At 39.1% G+C, this 18,106-nt stretch overlaps 1 protein-coding gene across 1 annotated transcript in view; it reads left to right on the top strand.

The window, feature by feature from the left end:
- The window catches only part of LOC126456541 (uncharacterized), a 185,935-nt gene that overhangs the window by 17,122 nt on the left and 150,707 nt on the right, over positions 1-18,106 (top strand). The window contains exon 3 of the mRNA XM_050092289.1: positions 12,612-12,810. Coding sequence (XP_049948246.1) covers positions 12,612-12,810 — 199 coding nt within the window. The remainder of the gene's footprint in view (positions 1-12,611; positions 12,811-18,106) is intronic.

The raw sequence follows: 18,106 nt of genomic DNA, 5'->3' as shown, positions 1-18,106 counted from the left end.
ATGTGGAACATGTCAGAAAAACAACAATACATGACAAATATTTACAACTAAAACAAATAAGCAAATGTACCATTCCACAGGTCCCAAGTGGAATGATCATCATTTTTTAATGAACACTGTATGAAAGAGTCATTTTACAAATACTAATGCACTGAATTTAAAATATAAAAGTTTTTTATTTATTTATATGGCAATAAACATGTAATACAACTACTATAATACTTATTTACAATGAACACATTACTGCACTGAAATGGTGCAGAAGTTAGATTGTACTTACACACACACACACACACACACACACACACACACACACACACAAATTTTCAATGAACACATTACTGCACTGAAACTGTGCAGAAGTTATATTGTACTTATATACAAATCATTTGGTTTTAATGAGAAATTCATCAATGGAGTAGAAGGAGTTGGTCACCAATAAATCCTTTAGGCTTCTCTTAAACTGAATTTCATTGGTTGTTAAGCTTTTTATGGCTGCTGGCAAGTTATTGAAAATGTGTGTTCTAGAATAATGCACACCTTTTTGTACAAGACTAAGTGACTTTAAATCCCGGTGAAGATTATTCTTATTTCTAGTATTGATTCCATGAATTGAGCTGTTGGTTTGAAAAAGTGGTATATTTTTAATGACATTTCATTAAGGAATAAATATATTGGGAAGCAGTAGTTAGTATCCCTAGTTGCCTAAACAGGCTTCTGCAGGATGTTCTTGAGTGATGATAGGGTTCTAAGGGCATAACATACTGATGACATTCTGTTTGCAAGCAACTTTGTGTGTTCACACCACTTCAACTGAGAATCAGTATTCATTCCTCGAAATTTTTCATTTGTTACACAGTTTATAGAGGTGCCATCTACATTTAATTTAACATTGTCATTTTCCCTCTTCAAACTGAAATTAGTTTTCTTTATGTTCAGTGTCACTTTACTGTTTATTGACCAATTGTAAACTTCCTTGAGAGCTTCATTTGCTTTCTCTGCAAGGAGTTCTCTTGTTTTCTCAGTGGCTATAATATTGCTGTCATCAGCAAAGAGAATTTTTTCACCATGAGTAACACTACTAGGAAAGTCATTGATGTATACCAGGAATACTATTGGTCCTAATATGCTACCTTTTGGAACCACTATACTAATGTATTTTAGTTCTGATTAGTGTTTTACTAAATGTTTAGATCTATTTCAAGTACGTGTTATCTCTACTCTTTGTACCCTATCTGCTAGGTATGATCGAAACCAGTCATTAGCTACCTCTATTACTCCTAATGCTTCTAATTTATTTAATAGAATCTTGTGGTCAACTGTATCAAAGGCCTTATAAAGATCCAAAAATATACGTGTGACACACTCATCTTTGTCAAGAGCATCAAGTGCAACCTTTGTGAATTCTACTATGGCTGACTCCGTATTTTTGCCACTTCAGAAACTAAACTGTGATTCGCTTAAAAGATTGTATTTATTCAGGTAATTCATTACTCTGTCTTTCATAATTGCTTCTATTATTTTTGAGAATGCTGACAGCAGGGAAACGGGCCAGTAATTTTCCATGTCTTCTGCATTACCTTTCTTAAGCAAAGGCACAACTCTTGCCTGTTTTAACTGCTCTGGAAATGTCCCTGATGTGAAAGATTCATTTATTATTTGTTAAGGGGCCTTGTATGACTTCTATGCATTGTTTCAGCACACACATTGGTACTTTGTCTAAGACTACTGACTTTTTATTTTGTAGTTTTTGAACAGTTTTATTGACTTCATTCTCTATGGTTGGAAGTAACATCATTGTATTTAGTGCAACATTATTTACAGGTGTTATGTTTGCTATGGGGAATTTTTGCTGTAACTTCTCTGCACTACTTGAAAAATTCTCATTTACATAGTTTACTTAGTGTTGTGGATCATTTATTACCTTATCCCCCTCACTTAACAGTATGTTATTCTGCATTTCTTTGCCTATCCCCATTTCCTTTTTTATAACATCCCAGACTGCTTTGCTTTTACTCTCTGCATTATATATTATTTTGTCATTAAATGACTTTTGCAGCAATCAGCACCTTCCTGTATATCCTTTTGTATCTATGATAGAAATTTAAGAATTCTGGATCATTGTGACTCTTTTCCATGGATCTGAGGTATTTAAGTGTTTGGAGGACTTCGAATACCTGCTGTTATCCATCTGTTTTTGTGAGATGTTTATACAGACATGCATACTTTTGGAAATTCCTTTTCAAAGTTCAATTTAAGTACTGTAGAGAATTTAGAGAATTTCATATTCACATTGGTTTCCTTATACACTTCATCCCACCTTTGTTTTGGTAGTTCCTTTGAAAAATCTTTTATTTTGATTTGTGATGGATGTCATTTGTAGGCTTGTAGTTTAGGGAATGATTCGATGGCTGATTTTACTGTTGTTATTTGGCAGAGATGGTCTGATAGTCCAAGATCTTTTACAGCTACTTCACATTTTTTCTTGTCCATATTTGTAACCAATTGGTCAATTACTGATTCAGTCATTGTAGTAACTCTTGCTGCACTATTGACCAATAGGGACATGCCAAACCTTTGAAGGATATTTATGAGGGTGCTGCTGGAGTCATTTATGATATTAGTGTTGTTGTTAATTTCCCCACACAGAATAATGTTGACCTTTGTACTTGAGACTTTATCTAGAACTTGTGTTAATTTATTGTAAAAAGTGTCCACACTACCACTGGGAGATCTATACACACATAAATGATTAATTTCTTGGTGATACCAACTCCTGTTAATTCAATAGCTGATATTTCAATGTGTTTGCCTTCACTTGCTGTACTGAGGTCATGTCTTGATTTGAACTGTGTTCCTTTTCTGATATAAATGCATGATCCTCCACCCCTTGAGGTAGTTCTGCAGTAAGAGTTTGCCTTTTCATATGATGATAACACTACATGTTGGATTTCTGTCTCTCTACACCAGTGCTCAGCAACACAAAATACTGTGCAGGTCAAAGATTGGAGCTCAACTTCTAATAGTTGTATTTTATCACTATTGATTGCATAATTGGAGGATTGTTAGGTTTGTGAAATGCCCGTTTCACTCTTTCCAATTGTTTATTTCTCTTTGTGACACATGGTATGTGTGATATTTGGAGTGTTAAAATCTGTCTTGTGAGAGATTGTTTCAGCATCTTTTAAAGTGCTGGAGATATTCTTTTGGCAGGGGAACCTGTTATCTGGATTTATTTTAAAAAAGACTTACTTTTCCTATCCATGACAACAGGTATTTGACCATGTGTGAACCGAGATCCACACCCTATACTTTCATGAATCAGCCTTACCAATCTTCCCTTCCCAGTCCTGTTTAGGTGTAGGCCATGCCTAGTGAAACACCATCTGTTGATAGCCCCGAAGGGCACCAGAGAAACATTGACAAAGCTGGCCGCCCTCAGAGCCATCCCTAACCCCACATTGATTCACCTCACAGTCCATCAAGGTGTGGCCGATCATGACGCCAGAACAGCTCAACAAAGTGTACGTTGGGGCCATGAGTCAGGAAAGCTATCTTGTCCAGGTCAGCACTTAAGTCATATGCCCCCTCCCCCCCCTCCCCCCCACCCACTATCACTTCATGGTCCTCTTTTGTAAAGTCCATACATAAAGACCTAAGTCTTCTATCACATGACTTAGCCCTGCATTTGGCTTGAAGGTAACTGGTGGCCTGGTAAGCTGCCCCTAAACTTTCCTGTAACTGAGGGCCTACACCTCACCCATGGCTACTACCTAGCACAGCAGCACTTTCTTCTTCCTAACACTTTATACAGTCCTAGGCTTCTTGGCCTTGGTTGAAGTGTGCTGCACATTTTCTGCTCCTCATTCTACCTGAGGCTCTTCTCCACTTAACTCTGGCAGTGGTAGATACCTGTTTTTGGTGTTGATGATAAAACTGTCAGATCGTGTTCTCTCTCTTCCTATCCTCCTACCAGCTGCCAGTTCCCAACCACCCTCCTCCCCCTATCTCCCTTGATCCCTGTCTGTTCCTTCCTTGCTTCCTCCAACTGTCCTGTAAGGGCAAAGATTTTCCTTTCCTGTTCCCCAATCAAAATGTTCCTACTGCACACTTTGCAGTTCTAGGAGAGAGCCTCTTCTGTTCTCCCAACATTCTCCCCACTGCATCTCTCCAGTGAAAATATTTCCTACAAGATTGGCAACAAATCCCTCTACTCACTACCCTACAACAGCTACCACATTTCTCACTCACGGTCAGTTTCAAAAGAATAATTAAGTTTAAAGAATGTTTTAAATTTGTTAAGGATGCAAGATTGGCTGTATGTAAACAAAAAAATGACACAAAGGTCTTATGTGTGGTGGTTGTTGTCTTTGTACTAATTTAGAGATACAATGACAGAAGAATGAATTAGTAATTACTTTGCTTTTAGAGAATTTATGTATCAAGTGTGTTTGGTCAGGTTTTTAAACGTTTGTAAGTTGGAAAATTTAGGCCTAGATCGCATCTGTCGAACTAGTAAACAACCCGAAATGTGTTACTTAAATATTAGAAACGTTTAGTTACACTTTTATTGCACAATAGACACTTATGACACTAGTAGCTGTCTTTTTTAACAAATTTTGCACTGTCAAGAAAATTTGAATAGAATGTTTTGTGTTTCTCACACAAAATTTTGGGTTATGTCGTGATTTTTGGGACTGCAGATAACACGAATTTTTTCAAGAACAAGCTCTGCTGGGACACTAATACTCAGTTGTGCAACAAGAATGGACATTACAGCAATATATGAAACAGAAAATTTAAATTTGACACTATTTCCTCTTAAATAAGTTCTTTAGTGGACAAAGAAAATACCTGTGATCTCACTCGGCAGCCATCTTGTAACACATACATATGTGCACTCGTACACACACCACACACACACACACACACACACACACACTCCTGTGCAGCTACATTGTGTGTGTGTGTGTGTGTGTGTGTGTGTGTGTGTGTGTGTGTGGGCGAGCGCACACGCGCGCGCTGACTTAGCGCTTTTACTGTCCGAAGTGTTGTCTCCTTTACTCCAAAATTATTTACAAATTTAATAAATTGCGTGTTACCCCAGGATATCTACTGGGTCATGTCAGATTGCTTCCTTCTTCTTCCATTTCTTTCCTTCAGTCCATATTTGCCTATTTTTTCCCTCTCTTCCTTTTCCACACAGTACAGTGTATTATCTCTGTAACAGTCTGGATAATTCCTTTTATTACATCATACATTTATGATGTTTTTATGCAGAATGAAGCAACGAATGAAAATTTTACCAAGGCCGGGATTCAAACCCAGGTCTTCTGCTCATTAGGCCACCCTCGCACAGTGGCTTTGCGCAACTGCACTGAATACTATGCCTCCGTCCTCAATCTGAATCCGCATTCCTGCCTCAGCCCTCATGGTATTCCCCCAAAACTTGAACAGCATTGCAGATGCTCTCCAACTGTAATGGAATAGCACCTCAGAATTGAATGAAATGGGGTATCCTGCTTAAAACCCAGGCATAGGTGCTTTAATCAAATGAAATTATATGATGGTGTATATATACAGACTGAAGTGACAAATGAAAATTTTTATCGAGGCCTGGACTTGAACCCAGGTCTCCTGCTATTCCGGTACAGTTGGAGAGCCTCTGCAATCTGCAATGCTTTTTGAGTATAGGGGTAATACCAAGTGGGTTGAGGTGGGAATGAGAATTTTGATTGAAGAGGGAGGTGTGCTAGGGTAGCATGTGCAGTTTTGCAAAGCCACTGTGCCAGGGTGGAGTAGTGGTTAGTGCATCCGCCTAATGAGCAGGGGATCCAGCCTTGGTACAAAGTTTCATTCGTCACTTCAGTCTGTGTATGTACATTGTAGATGTTTGGAACTTGAAAAGGTGTCCAGAACCCTGTTGATTAATTAGAATAACCTTGAAATCTTAAATCCAAGCGCCTATCACTATTACGAAACAGTTCATAATAGATGCAATTACAGTCGATATTTTTCCTCTTCAAAGGTTCTCCTACTTGCTCACAGTCATCAAGTAGCGCAGTTATGGAGTGCAGAGTTTCTTGGATTTTCTGTTCACAGTACAAAATCTCACTTGTTTGATTCTGATGGATATTGTACAATACAATGGTTGGAGTAAGTATTTTGTTAAATGTGTTCAAGAGGAAAACAAATTTGAAATCTTCTAAAGATGTCAAAAAACCTTTAATTGGTGATAAAATATCTGAGTCAGTTTCTTGACAATGTTCTGCATAGCACTAAACGCATCGCAAGGTTTGCTTCTGTTTCTTCACAGAGCATTTACGAATCTTGATAATTCCATTGCTTTGCATGGACATGTGGATTATGATGTTGCAAAGATTTAACACATTTAAAAGACCTTGGAAAAAGAAGCTGCATGTCCATTAACTAAACTGAAAAGCAGTTTACACTCTGGTATCCAAACTGTTACCACTGTAATTACTGAAAATACTGCTGCCCACCATCTTTAGGAACCAAATGTTAGTCTGGCTTCTCCACATCTACATCTACATAGATACTCCACAAGCCACTGTATGATACGTGGCATCGGGTACCCTGTACCACTGCTCATCATTTCTCCTCCTGTTCCACTCAAAAATAGAGTGAGGGAAAAACGACTGTCTCAATGCCCCTCCACATGAACCCTAATTTCTCATATCTTATCTTCGTGGTCCTTATGCCTGATGTATGTTAACGGGAGCACAATCGTTTGACAGTCAGTTTCAAATGCTGGTTCTCTAAATTTTCTTAATAGTGTTTCCCGAAAAGAACGCTTCCTTCCCTCCATTGATTCCCATTTGAAGTTGTCAAAGCACCTCTGTAACATTTATGTTTTGTTTGACCCTACCGGTAACAAATGTAGCAGCTCTCCTCTGAATTGCCTCGATGTCTTCCTTGAATCCGACATGGTACAGATCCCAAACATTTAAGCAGTACTTAAGAATAGGTGCACCAGTGTCCTACATGTGTTCTCCTTTACAGGTAAACCACTCTTTCCTAAAATTCTCCCAATAAACCGAAGTTGACAGTTTGACTTCCCTACCATAGTTTTCACATACACCTCTTCAGTGTGGTTGCACCAGTGGTATGCTATCTGTATCATTGAGGCTTGCAAGCCACTCCATCATGGCAAGGTTCATGGTTTGTGGGCATGACAGATGTCACATTTAAAAATTTTATGTAGTAATGTATCTGAAGCATTTATCGAGTATTATTGAGTTCTCTTTGTGCAACATATTGCAGAGTCATCATATAGGGTATTTAACATAATTCATTTCACATACCAGTTGAATACTGTGCTTTTAGTTAGTTTGTAACTCTTAACTTCTTGACATACTTTCCTCACTACAATTCAATGGCCACCATAGTTATTGTATTGACTTGAGAAACTATTCATATTTTGCAGCCCAAAAAATGGTATCTGGATCTTCTTTAAGCGATAAGTGATAAGTTCTTCTTTAAGTGATATGAACCACATGATCCTACTGTATTTCTCATAGGAAATAAAACTTGTTTATCTTTTTTTCAAGTTCATACATTTTGCTGTTTGCCTCCAAGGTGTAGTTTACCATATCTACATACATCAAAGAAAGTTTTGCATCACCTTGGTTCTGACAGTTCTGGAACCTGTACAGAAAATTGCCTTAAAGATCAACGTAAACATCATTTCCGCCCTTTTTATTGCTCATGAAAACCTCACACTGCATGTTGTACCACCATACAGCCAGACCTTCAGAGGTGGTGGTCCAGATTACTGTACACATCGGTATCTCTAATACACAGTAGCACATCCTCTTGCATTGATGCATGCCTGTATTCGTCGTGGTATGCTATCCACTAGTTCATCAAGGCACTGTCGGTCCAGATTGTCCCACTCCTCAACAGCGATTCGGCGTAGATCCCTCAGAGTGGTTGGTGGGTCACAGCCCTTTTCAATCTAGCCCAGGCATGTTCGATAGGGTTCATGTCTGGAGAACATGCTGGCCACTCTAATCGAGCGATGTCATTATCCTGAAGGAAGTCATTCACAAGATGTGCACGATGGTGGCGTGAATTGTCGTCATTGAAGACAATTGGCTTGCCAATATGCTAAGATATGGTTGCGCTATCGGTCGGAGGATGGCATTCACGTATCGTACATCCGTTACGGTGCGTTCTGTGACCACCAGCGGGGTACATTGGCCCCACATAATGCCACCCCAAAACAGCAGGGAACCTCCACCTTGTTGCACTTACTGGACAGTGTGTCTTTGGCATTCAGCCTGACCGGGTTGCCTCCATTGTCTGGTTGAAGGTATATGCAACACTCATCAGTGAAGAGAACATGATTCTGATCCTGAGCGGTCCATTCAGCATGTTGTTGGGACCATCTCTACTGTGCTGCATGGTGTCGTGGTTACAAAGAGGGACGTTGGGAGTGAAGTTGCGTATCATGAAGCCTATTGTGCACAGTTTGAGTCATGACACGACATCCTGTGGCTGCACAAAAAGCTTTATTCAACATTGTGGCTTTGCTGTTAGGGTTCCTCCGAGCCATAATATGTATGTAGCAGTCATCCAGTGCAGTAGTAGCCCTTGGGCAGCCGAAGCGAGGCATGTCATTGACCGTTCCTGTCTCTCTGTATCTCCTCCATGTCCGAAGAACATCGCTTTGGTTCATTCTGAGACAACATGGACACTTCCCTTGTCGAGAGCCCTTCCTGGCACAAAGTAACAATGCGGACATGATTGAACTGCGGTATTGACCATCTAGACATGGTTGAACTACAGACAAAACGAGCCATGTACCTCCTTCCTGGTGGAATGACTGGAATTTATAGGCTATCCGACCCCGTCTGTGTAATAGGCGCTGCTCATGCATGTTTGTTTACATCTTTGGGTGGGTTTAGTGACATCTCTGAACAGTCAAAGGGACTGTGTCTGTGATACAATATCCACAGTCAACGTCTATCTTCAGGAGTTCTGGGAACCAGGGTGATGCAAAACTTCCTTGATTTGTGTATATGTTTATGTCATTGTTACACATAGCGTGTTGTCCTTTCCCTAGTCTGATCTTGTACTAGTGAAGTGTACCTGTATGTGAGGGCTGTGGTTTTTGATAGATTTTATTTCAACTGATATTCTAAATGCGAAAGTTTGTTTGTCTGTTACTTTTCATGACTAAACTGCTGGACACATTTTTTTTTTTTTAATTTAGTATAGAGATAACTTGGATGCTGAGGAAGAACGTACACCACTTTATAAAGTGTGTAGTACGAGATATTTATTGATATAAAGAATATAATGTGAATTAGGGAAAAATATTTTTCTTTGAAAAAGATATTTACTCTTTGACTTTTGAACTTGCTTATATATGTAAAAATGCTTTTGTTGGTTAATATGTTCTACATAACATGATTTGAAGTTATGAATACAATGTTTGTACAAATCTCAACATGTTTCATCCATACTTAAATATTGATATTATATATGCAAAAGTAACTTTGTTACATTTTCACAACTAAACCACTGAAACGATTTAGATTACATTTGGTATACAGATAGCTTGAAGCCTGAGAAAGAATATAAGCTACCTTAGAAGGTTAAAAATCGACCACTAAGAAGGTGAAGTAGAGAATAGAACATCTGTTTTTACATCAGTGAACATAAATCATGTTGTAAAAAATTATTAAATTTGTTGCATAATGTACATCATGTAGTATAATGCACAGCTGCTTCAATAGCTTGATGCATAGATACGTGCTCCTGCCCATCCCATCGTTCAGCAGCATACATCATTGTGTGTTTGGGGGGGGAGGGGGGGGGGGGGGTTGTTGATCAGAAGCCATGGTGCTGTCTACTATTTTGTCTGTTACCTCTGCCACTTTCACATCAGAGCATTTCTGATGTCTTTTTGCTAACACCATGTCCCATGAGCAACTCAGATGGAAACTGATGCCCCAGCTGACAAGATCATCATGTACTTGTACCTCTACTGCCTCTTCGAGGACTGAAAACCAGAACCTGATGGTGCAGCAGTGGACCTTTGTCTATTCAAAAACAAACATGGCCTTCATTGTTGCCTTCCTCTCCAGACTTGTCTGTTTGGTTGAAGCAAACACTCCTCACATGCTCTGAACAGCACTGTGATATGGGTCGCTGTGTGTAGCCAATGTACTGCAGGCCACACTCACAACTGATGCTGTAGGTGCCAGGTGGTCTCTGACAGACCCAAGCGTATTCCTGATTTTAACTATTTTCTGCTCAAAGGTTACAATCGAGAAAGACCAACTAAAACTGCAAGCACCTGGCGTCAGTTGCGAGTGTGGCTAGCAGTATGTGCTGTATGCGGAGCTGCAGTCTGCATATTTTGGTCACCACACTTACAGGTATGTTTCATGGACCAGGTACTGCCCCTGTCTGTTAATAAATAGAAGAGGCAACGTACTGTTTACAGTCAATCTGCCAACAGCTGCCACAGTGTCTGGGGCTGCCAGCTTTGCCATTGTGGCATGCAAGTCACAACACACAGCACTGCAAGGTGTAGGCTCTAATCTATGTCCATGAGGTCACATGCTTTCATGATGCTTCACATGTATCCTTCTGCAGACCTGTACTTAGGGCAGCACTCCACCCAGCGAGGGTCAGTTACTTCCTGAGCTCCGAGCGATTAACAGCTGCCATAAGTTTCCACTACGAGTCTTCAATGGGCCCCACTGCCACTGCAATACCCTGCTGCCCGCCAAGGTGCTGTTGCCCTTGGACTGAGCCACATCTGCAACTGTGCTTCCACCAGCTGTTCCTTGTGCACCGCTGCATAGTAGTCATTGTGACTGCCCACGAGTGGAACTATGTCATTACGACACCTTGCTGCTCACCAGTTGACTGCCACTGAGCTCCCAGCCTCAGAGGACTGTGTCGTCATTCATCTTCCTTGCTCCTCAAGACATTACAATTCTCAAGTTGTGTAGACATTATTCTCAGAAGTTGTATTTAGTTTGATTCTTATAATAAACACTTGTTATTTCAAAGAGTACATTTCTCTACATTCAGGCACACCACTCAGCAAAGGATATTACACATTACATCAGCCGAACATTGTGATGTATCTGGCAGCTCTGTTTGGAGCAAGGGAGGAGCCTTCACCTTGGCCAGACTGACAAGTCTGCAGTGGCAAAGATGCTGTGCAATGCCAGCGGGTTGTGGGATTCGGTCATCAAGGAGGTGATGAAAACAAAAGTATATGATGGTCTTGTCAACCAGTACAGTGGTTTCCAACTGAGCTCCTCATAGTATTCAGTGTTTGTAGTATTCAGTGCTTGCAAAAAGTACATCAGGAACATTGTTGTGAAAGTGGGAGAAGCAATAGGTAGAATAGACAGGCACATCAGGACCAGGGCTCAATGCCCAGACCTCCCTGGAAGGGCCAGCACCAGAATTGAATTTCTGGAACCCTAACCAGCCAGTCCTCCCTCCCTCCTGCCACAACCACTGGACATAACAGCTCTTCTGAAGGCAATGGGTTGGTCCACCTGTAGGGCTATCTGTAGAGAAATCTGTGGTCTAGTGGTTATGAATGAATGAACTGGGCATTAAACTGACATGTCACTTGAGGATAATGACTCAGTGACTTGTTGAAACATTGCAACAACATGACTGCACAGTGTGGCTGTTAATCCGAGAATTTCATCAGCAAAACAGTTTGACCTTACAAATTTGGCATACAATTTACCCACAGTGTTTATTACACCTCTTTACATGTTCTGAAGTTGACAGGTTTTTCCTTCATTGTTAACAAGGCTACAAGTTGAGAAAAGGGGAGGGGGGGATACTTCATTGAACTCCACCTTTTACAATTTTTATCTTTTATGGGGGTTTCAAGCCAGAAAATTGTGAATGCTGGTAACAAGTAGTTCCATATGTACTACTAAAAATGCTGTCTACTGTGTGAGTTACTTTGTCTTCTTGTATTTATTTTCTTGTTTTTGAATTCAGCTGAACGTGTAATGTGCAGTAATGCAAAATACTCTCTTATGAATTAGCACTTTTTTCCACAGACACCTTCATGTACCACATATTAAAAAAAAACCATTTCTCTGTGAAGCTACACTGAATTGATTTCAGTTCTTCACCTCTATTACCTTAATTACTGTAGAATGTAATTCAGCATATTCTGTGTAGGTCCTACGAAGCCTCTCGCTGTAGTATTTCTTCCATCAGACAACTAGCACTATATCTGTGGATATCCTTCACTGTATAAATGACTTACACATTTATTATTCCCAATTAATATCTTTATTTATTAAGCAGTTTCTGCATAGTAGTCAGTACCACACAAATTCTGTTTCTTCTTTTTCTACTGACTCTGCCTAATATTTCATGCCACAAACCATAATAAGACTCTTGACAGTGTTTCATTTAAATATCATATTTCTCATTTAACTGAACATCGTTTGCCAAATATCTATTGTCATGCAAAACAGAATGCTTGATTGTGTCACTCTGAGTGCTGCATGTTATATGTTCATATGTAGATTGCTGTATAACAGTACTGCTCCTCAATTACATTATGTAACTTATCTCTGTTTCAGTTATTGACAGCAATTATCCTCTTTCTTTTGCTACTTGGTTCAGCACATGCCCAAGAAATAGCTAGGATGCTTCGGTATGACATTACAGATAGTGAAGAAAGGCAGGGAACTGAACCTGAAGATATTGACTTTTCAATGAAACGCACACCAATTACAAATAATGAACTCCAGTTACAAACTGCTGAACATGAGCTTTTGGGTGAGTGCAATAACTGCTCATTACCAGTTTGTCATATAGATGATTTTAGTGTGATTCTCTTTATGTTTACAGTAGATGAATGTTCTTCTTTTGACAGTTCATAAAATTTATTTGTTTGTCATGAAAGGAATATGACATTATTTAAAATTACCAAACCCTGTACAGTATTGATATCATTATCGTGTGTATTAGAAAAGACTAGTATAAAATGCACTATGTATGTATAAAACAGCTTCAAACATCTGATTACTTTCCAAGTGAGTTAATGTGTTAAATATTTGATGTTAAACATGTAAGCAAGACAAAGTTTAGAAAAGGTTTGAAATTATACTTTAACCCTGTGGCAATTAGCGTCCACTACAGTGGACAACTGTTAATGGTCACTTCTTTGGCATTTTCGACCAGTCCTGAGGCTGCAAATGCACCCAGTTCACTGCAGTGTGCACTCCCTACTGGTGTTGTGTCCTGCATGCATTTGCAGCCTCACGACTGACTGGAAACGCCAGAGAATTGACCATTAAAAGTTGTCCACTGCAGTGAAATTCGTGCACCACAGGTTTAAGGTTTTTGGAAATTGATAAGTGTTCTCATTGTGAAACACTGGATGAATACAATCTGGATAATTTGAGCTCCACTGTAAGCAAGAGCAAGTTCTTCACACATCTCAATGTTCATGATGTCATATCTGCTGGACTATATGTCATACTGTGATATAATTTTGCAGGTATATTCAGTGATATACGTAGATACTGTCTCCAAACAGTGTTGCAAATAGAGTTGGTGGCAAAGAAGTAATGAATTTAAAAGCCATGCCTGATGCTGAAGTTCTACTGCATGAACAGTGAAAACGTAGTAAATGATAAACTTTTTTCTTATTAGTTTGTGAGAAATGTCACCAACAATAAGTGTCTCAGAGATTTGAAATTGTATGTAAAGTTTGCTGGAGTTTGCTAAGTGCTCTCATTCTCAAATATTGGATGAATGAGGTCCATGTATCTGTGTGCTGTCAGTTACACTGCTTCGAGACAAATACACAGTTTCCAGCTGTAATACTTGTCTTATTGTGTTCAACTTTTAACTAAGGTTGTATCTCTTAATTAGCAGATTATGGCATCATTTTAAATTTTGAAATTTGGCCAATAATTACACAAAGTATTGAAAATCAAGTTTTTGTTGGCCCCGGAGGCTATTATGCTACCTGCAACTGGTACTGGGTTCTGGGATAGTCACTTAGTAGTATTGATGGTTTATGACACAGCTCTTTCACACAATGTTGATTCAGCAATTAGTGACATCAAACACTTCTGCTGTTACCTTTATAAGGTGTGCATTGGCCATGCAAAAACTGCTGTAGTAGGTGAGATGCTATTTGTGGTGATCTTTATTCAGACATTGCTAACTCCATCTGAAAGCCCCACTTCTGCAGATTGCTTCAACAACTTGCAACTCCAAATCAGTCTGCTAAAAGACTTCCAGGTTGTCCACTGTTCTTTATGACACAGAGGCAGTTCTAATGCTTTAGATGACAAGAAGCGACGTGAAGCTGGTTTGCAAAGTTCCTACCTCTCACCCATAGGTTGACTTATTTGGTATACAGAGCCAGTCTTCTTCTCTGGATAGCTGGCCATGTCGATCTCCAAAAACTTCTTCTCCGAAGAATAATGCTAGTTAAGGGAATTTATCAGACTCTCTCTCTACTCTTGAAATAATTTGGTACTCAAAGAATACTTTTAGTTCAGTCATGGTATATTTCAACTTCCACAAAAAAACAAATTCACCACTTCTCATATAAATATTTGAACTCATGCGAGTCAACCAAGTCGTCAAACATTAGGCTCTATTAGGATACATTTACAACAGGGTTGGTTTAATAACCACCAGAGAATATGAACATGTCTTGCTTCTAGCAAGTCCAACACATGAATTACTTAAAAGTCTGATCTCATTTCTTCATTTGGTCTTAACAATCATCCCAGTCACTAAACCACCAAAGAATAGCACAGGCTCTTCTCTACACTATGAACTCTATGGATCGTACAGCAGGTACTTGTAGGCCGCCGCATTGTCCACATTTTGCTTGTGACTGTTTTTAGACTGCACACACAAACATTCAATGCACAGTAGGTTGGATTCGTCTCTCTCGCACTTACGTTTAAAATATTGTGGGTTCGAGATGGAGGAAGGCCAAGTGGTTCTAGAATTTACATGGAAATTCTCGAAGCACTACATATTTCCCCTCTCAGATCGAACACGCGATATTTTATATACCATCATTATGTACGTGTATATCACATAGAATAACAATTCATCTTTCAACAGTACACCTTGTTCTTTTAATAATCGTGAATATCCTTATTCTTTTTATTTAGCTACTCCTTATTTTTTTCATTTTACTTTAATTATAAAACGCGAATATTTCAATCAATGCTCTTTCTGTAGGCCTAAAAATCGTGAGGACCAATTTTTTATTTTATTTTTTCTGCTCTTTATCCAATCGTAAATTCCAGGTGTTCAGGACACTTGAGTGCTTTATTCTTTATTCTAATTCCTTGTACTATTTTTCCTTAGTACATACTAGTATCATTATTTATAGTAGTTTGTAGTCTGGGGAAGTCTGGGCAAAATAAAAGTGTTCCCTTTTGACACTCGTAAACTTACCTAAAACATAATAAAGCTAGTGGTGTATAGAATTCAAACTTACCAGAATAATTCCTATTAAATGTGTGACTTCTGTCACGATACTGTCCTTTTCCCCTAGGATCAGTACCTATACCTTACATGTGGGTTGATCCTAGAAATGCACTTCCTCCTTCTGTTCTGGTACGTACACCCCTTTATAAAATATCCCTATTCACCAGACCACAGGTCTTCCTATCTCTTTGTAGGTACACCTGCCCTTTATTCTTAGCAAATGCTGGGTATGTCCCCCTTATCCTTTATAAGTAGGCCTCATGGTTCATTGTCCTAGTATACATCTTTATGTACACTATAATTAAATATTTCCTGGTAAAAATAAATCTATTTTACACTTCACACTCACTTCTTAGTACCTCCTCTAATACCCTAGAGTCCTCTTCCACTTCTCAACTTCTATAATCTTGTAGATACTATGTCTACACATATTATTCAACTTGTGGTAGATTCTATGTCTACCTGTATTAATCAACTCTTAGTAGATACTATGTCTACACATAATGATGGAGTCCCACTACTCTATGACTCACTCACACTTCATCAGAGTGTTTTCTACCCTGACTTTTCTTAAATGATTATCATGATTAACTCCAACTTTGCTTATCACTGTTTTATGATTATTCCACAAGCTCTCTCTATACACAAGATAACACAAAAAAAAGGAACGACGTAGAACTGTCACTTAAAAAACAATGTGTGTATCTTTCCAGATGTACACATATCTTTTTCCCCTACAACCCTTGGTGGTTCTTAATCCTTCTAATCTGTAACTTCATTGTTTGCGTATTCGTATTTCTTTGTGTGTATGCAGAAGTGTTTTTGTGTAGTGTGATTCTTTGGCCTTCTTATCTGAAGATAAGTTGAAGGTTATTGGAAACCACGGAAACTAGGAAGGACTTCTGTGATAGAAATAGATGAATATGGAAAGAGGGAGAAATAGCTAGGTCCTCAAATGAGAAGTAAGAAAGGAAAAAAGGTAGATGTGGTTGCTAAGATTGAAGAAGAGAAAGAAGACAGCCCCAAAGACAGGAAACCATTCCCACCATCCTTCCCCAGGATCTCTACCTCGCCGGTACTTGAGTGAGAAGCCGGAGGAGGTATGGTGTTAAATCGTCTCCTACAGAACAGACATTCCCACATTCACCGTTGAGGTCCGCGTAGAAAATCTTACCAACCCTATGGAAATGGCAAATAGTGAAGAATCAGGCACACTTGTTTGTGAGGGTCGTTTGAAAGGTGTGATGTGTGTTTTGTGTTAGTCACGATTTATCTGTCAGTGTAAATCATGCTTTTACCTACACTACCCACCCCCTTCCGACATCGATACAAATCCTCCCATCTCTCATAAAAGGTATAAAATATTCTGTACCAAGTACAAAATTATATATTCCATTATAACAGTCATTTAATTAGTCAAACAATATTATGTTTTCCACAGATATAATATTCCATTCAGCTTACAAATAAAAATATGCTTCAATGACTTTAACTCGATTATCTTACATTCCGTGTGAGAATGGTATTCTCATGATTTCAGAAATTATTTTGAAAGTTATGTGCCAGGTATGGTTCTCCCTACTTATGTAGAACTATGTGACAAACAAAGGATTACCAGGCAGCTTTCAAGAAAACAATTTTTGGATTCATTGTAATTATGATTCATATTAATAGAATAAACAAGTTTAATGACGTTGATTTCACCCAGACTTCTGGCCACAGATTTGCACAGAAAACTGGTGAAGAGATTAATTACAAGGACTAATTAAGGCAAAAATAAAACCTAACTGTATGTGGAGACCGCGTCAGCTGCAGTCGACTTTGCAATCGAAACCACGGGAGAGAATGGCTGGCTAGGCAAATTTAATCTATCTTATTTCAGGTATAGTATGCGTACCAATTCCCACTTCATGTCACTGCCGAGTAAAGTAAGGATAAGTTGGGGCGAGCCGGGACGAGTCATGAAGACAGGTAGGGGCAACCCTGGAACAATAGAGGGAGACACAATCAAAATTCCTAGCGGGCACAACCCTCTAACAACCGAGGACAACGCAGTCAAAATTCCTAGTGGGCACAACCATCTAACAACCAAGGACGACACAGTCAAAATTCCTAACAGGCACAACCCTCTAACAACCGAGGATGACGCAGTCACACACCAGGAGCAATTTTGGGTGATGTAATCACAATTTCTCTAATAACCTCCAAGTGGAGGTTGATAGAATAGTGTAAGAAGTTGGGGGAATTTGGTGCAGGTAAATTTTATTACAGAAGAAACACCTAAAACAGCTCGGGATCTGATGGTCGTCACTCTGCCCGTTAACACAGAATGTTAACGTCCCTGGTAGATATACAACTTTATGTCCTTTACATTGTACTTTCCTTTTTATGACCCAGTTCTAGGATCCACTAAAAATAATGTCTTGGGATGGATTACTGTTCGAACCCGCTATGGTCCTTCATACTTTTGGAAAAACTAGTGTGTGCTGTTTTACAAGGGCTAGGTCATCGACATTGTACTGTGGTTCTACAGCTTTCTCATTATGCTTACTCACTCTTTGTCATGCCTTTTCAACTAAATTTCGAGAAACTATTTCCTGATTCA

This window comes from Schistocerca serialis, chromosome 2, assembly GCF_023864345.2.
Source record: "Schistocerca serialis cubense isolate TAMUIC-IGC-003099 chromosome 2, iqSchSeri2.2, whole genome shotgun sequence".
Lineage (NCBI taxonomy): Eukaryota > Metazoa > Arthropoda > Insecta > Orthoptera > Acrididae > Schistocerca > Schistocerca serialis.
The sequence above is the reverse complement of the archived record's forward strand: the minus strand, read 5'-3'. Positions and strand labels throughout refer to the sequence as shown.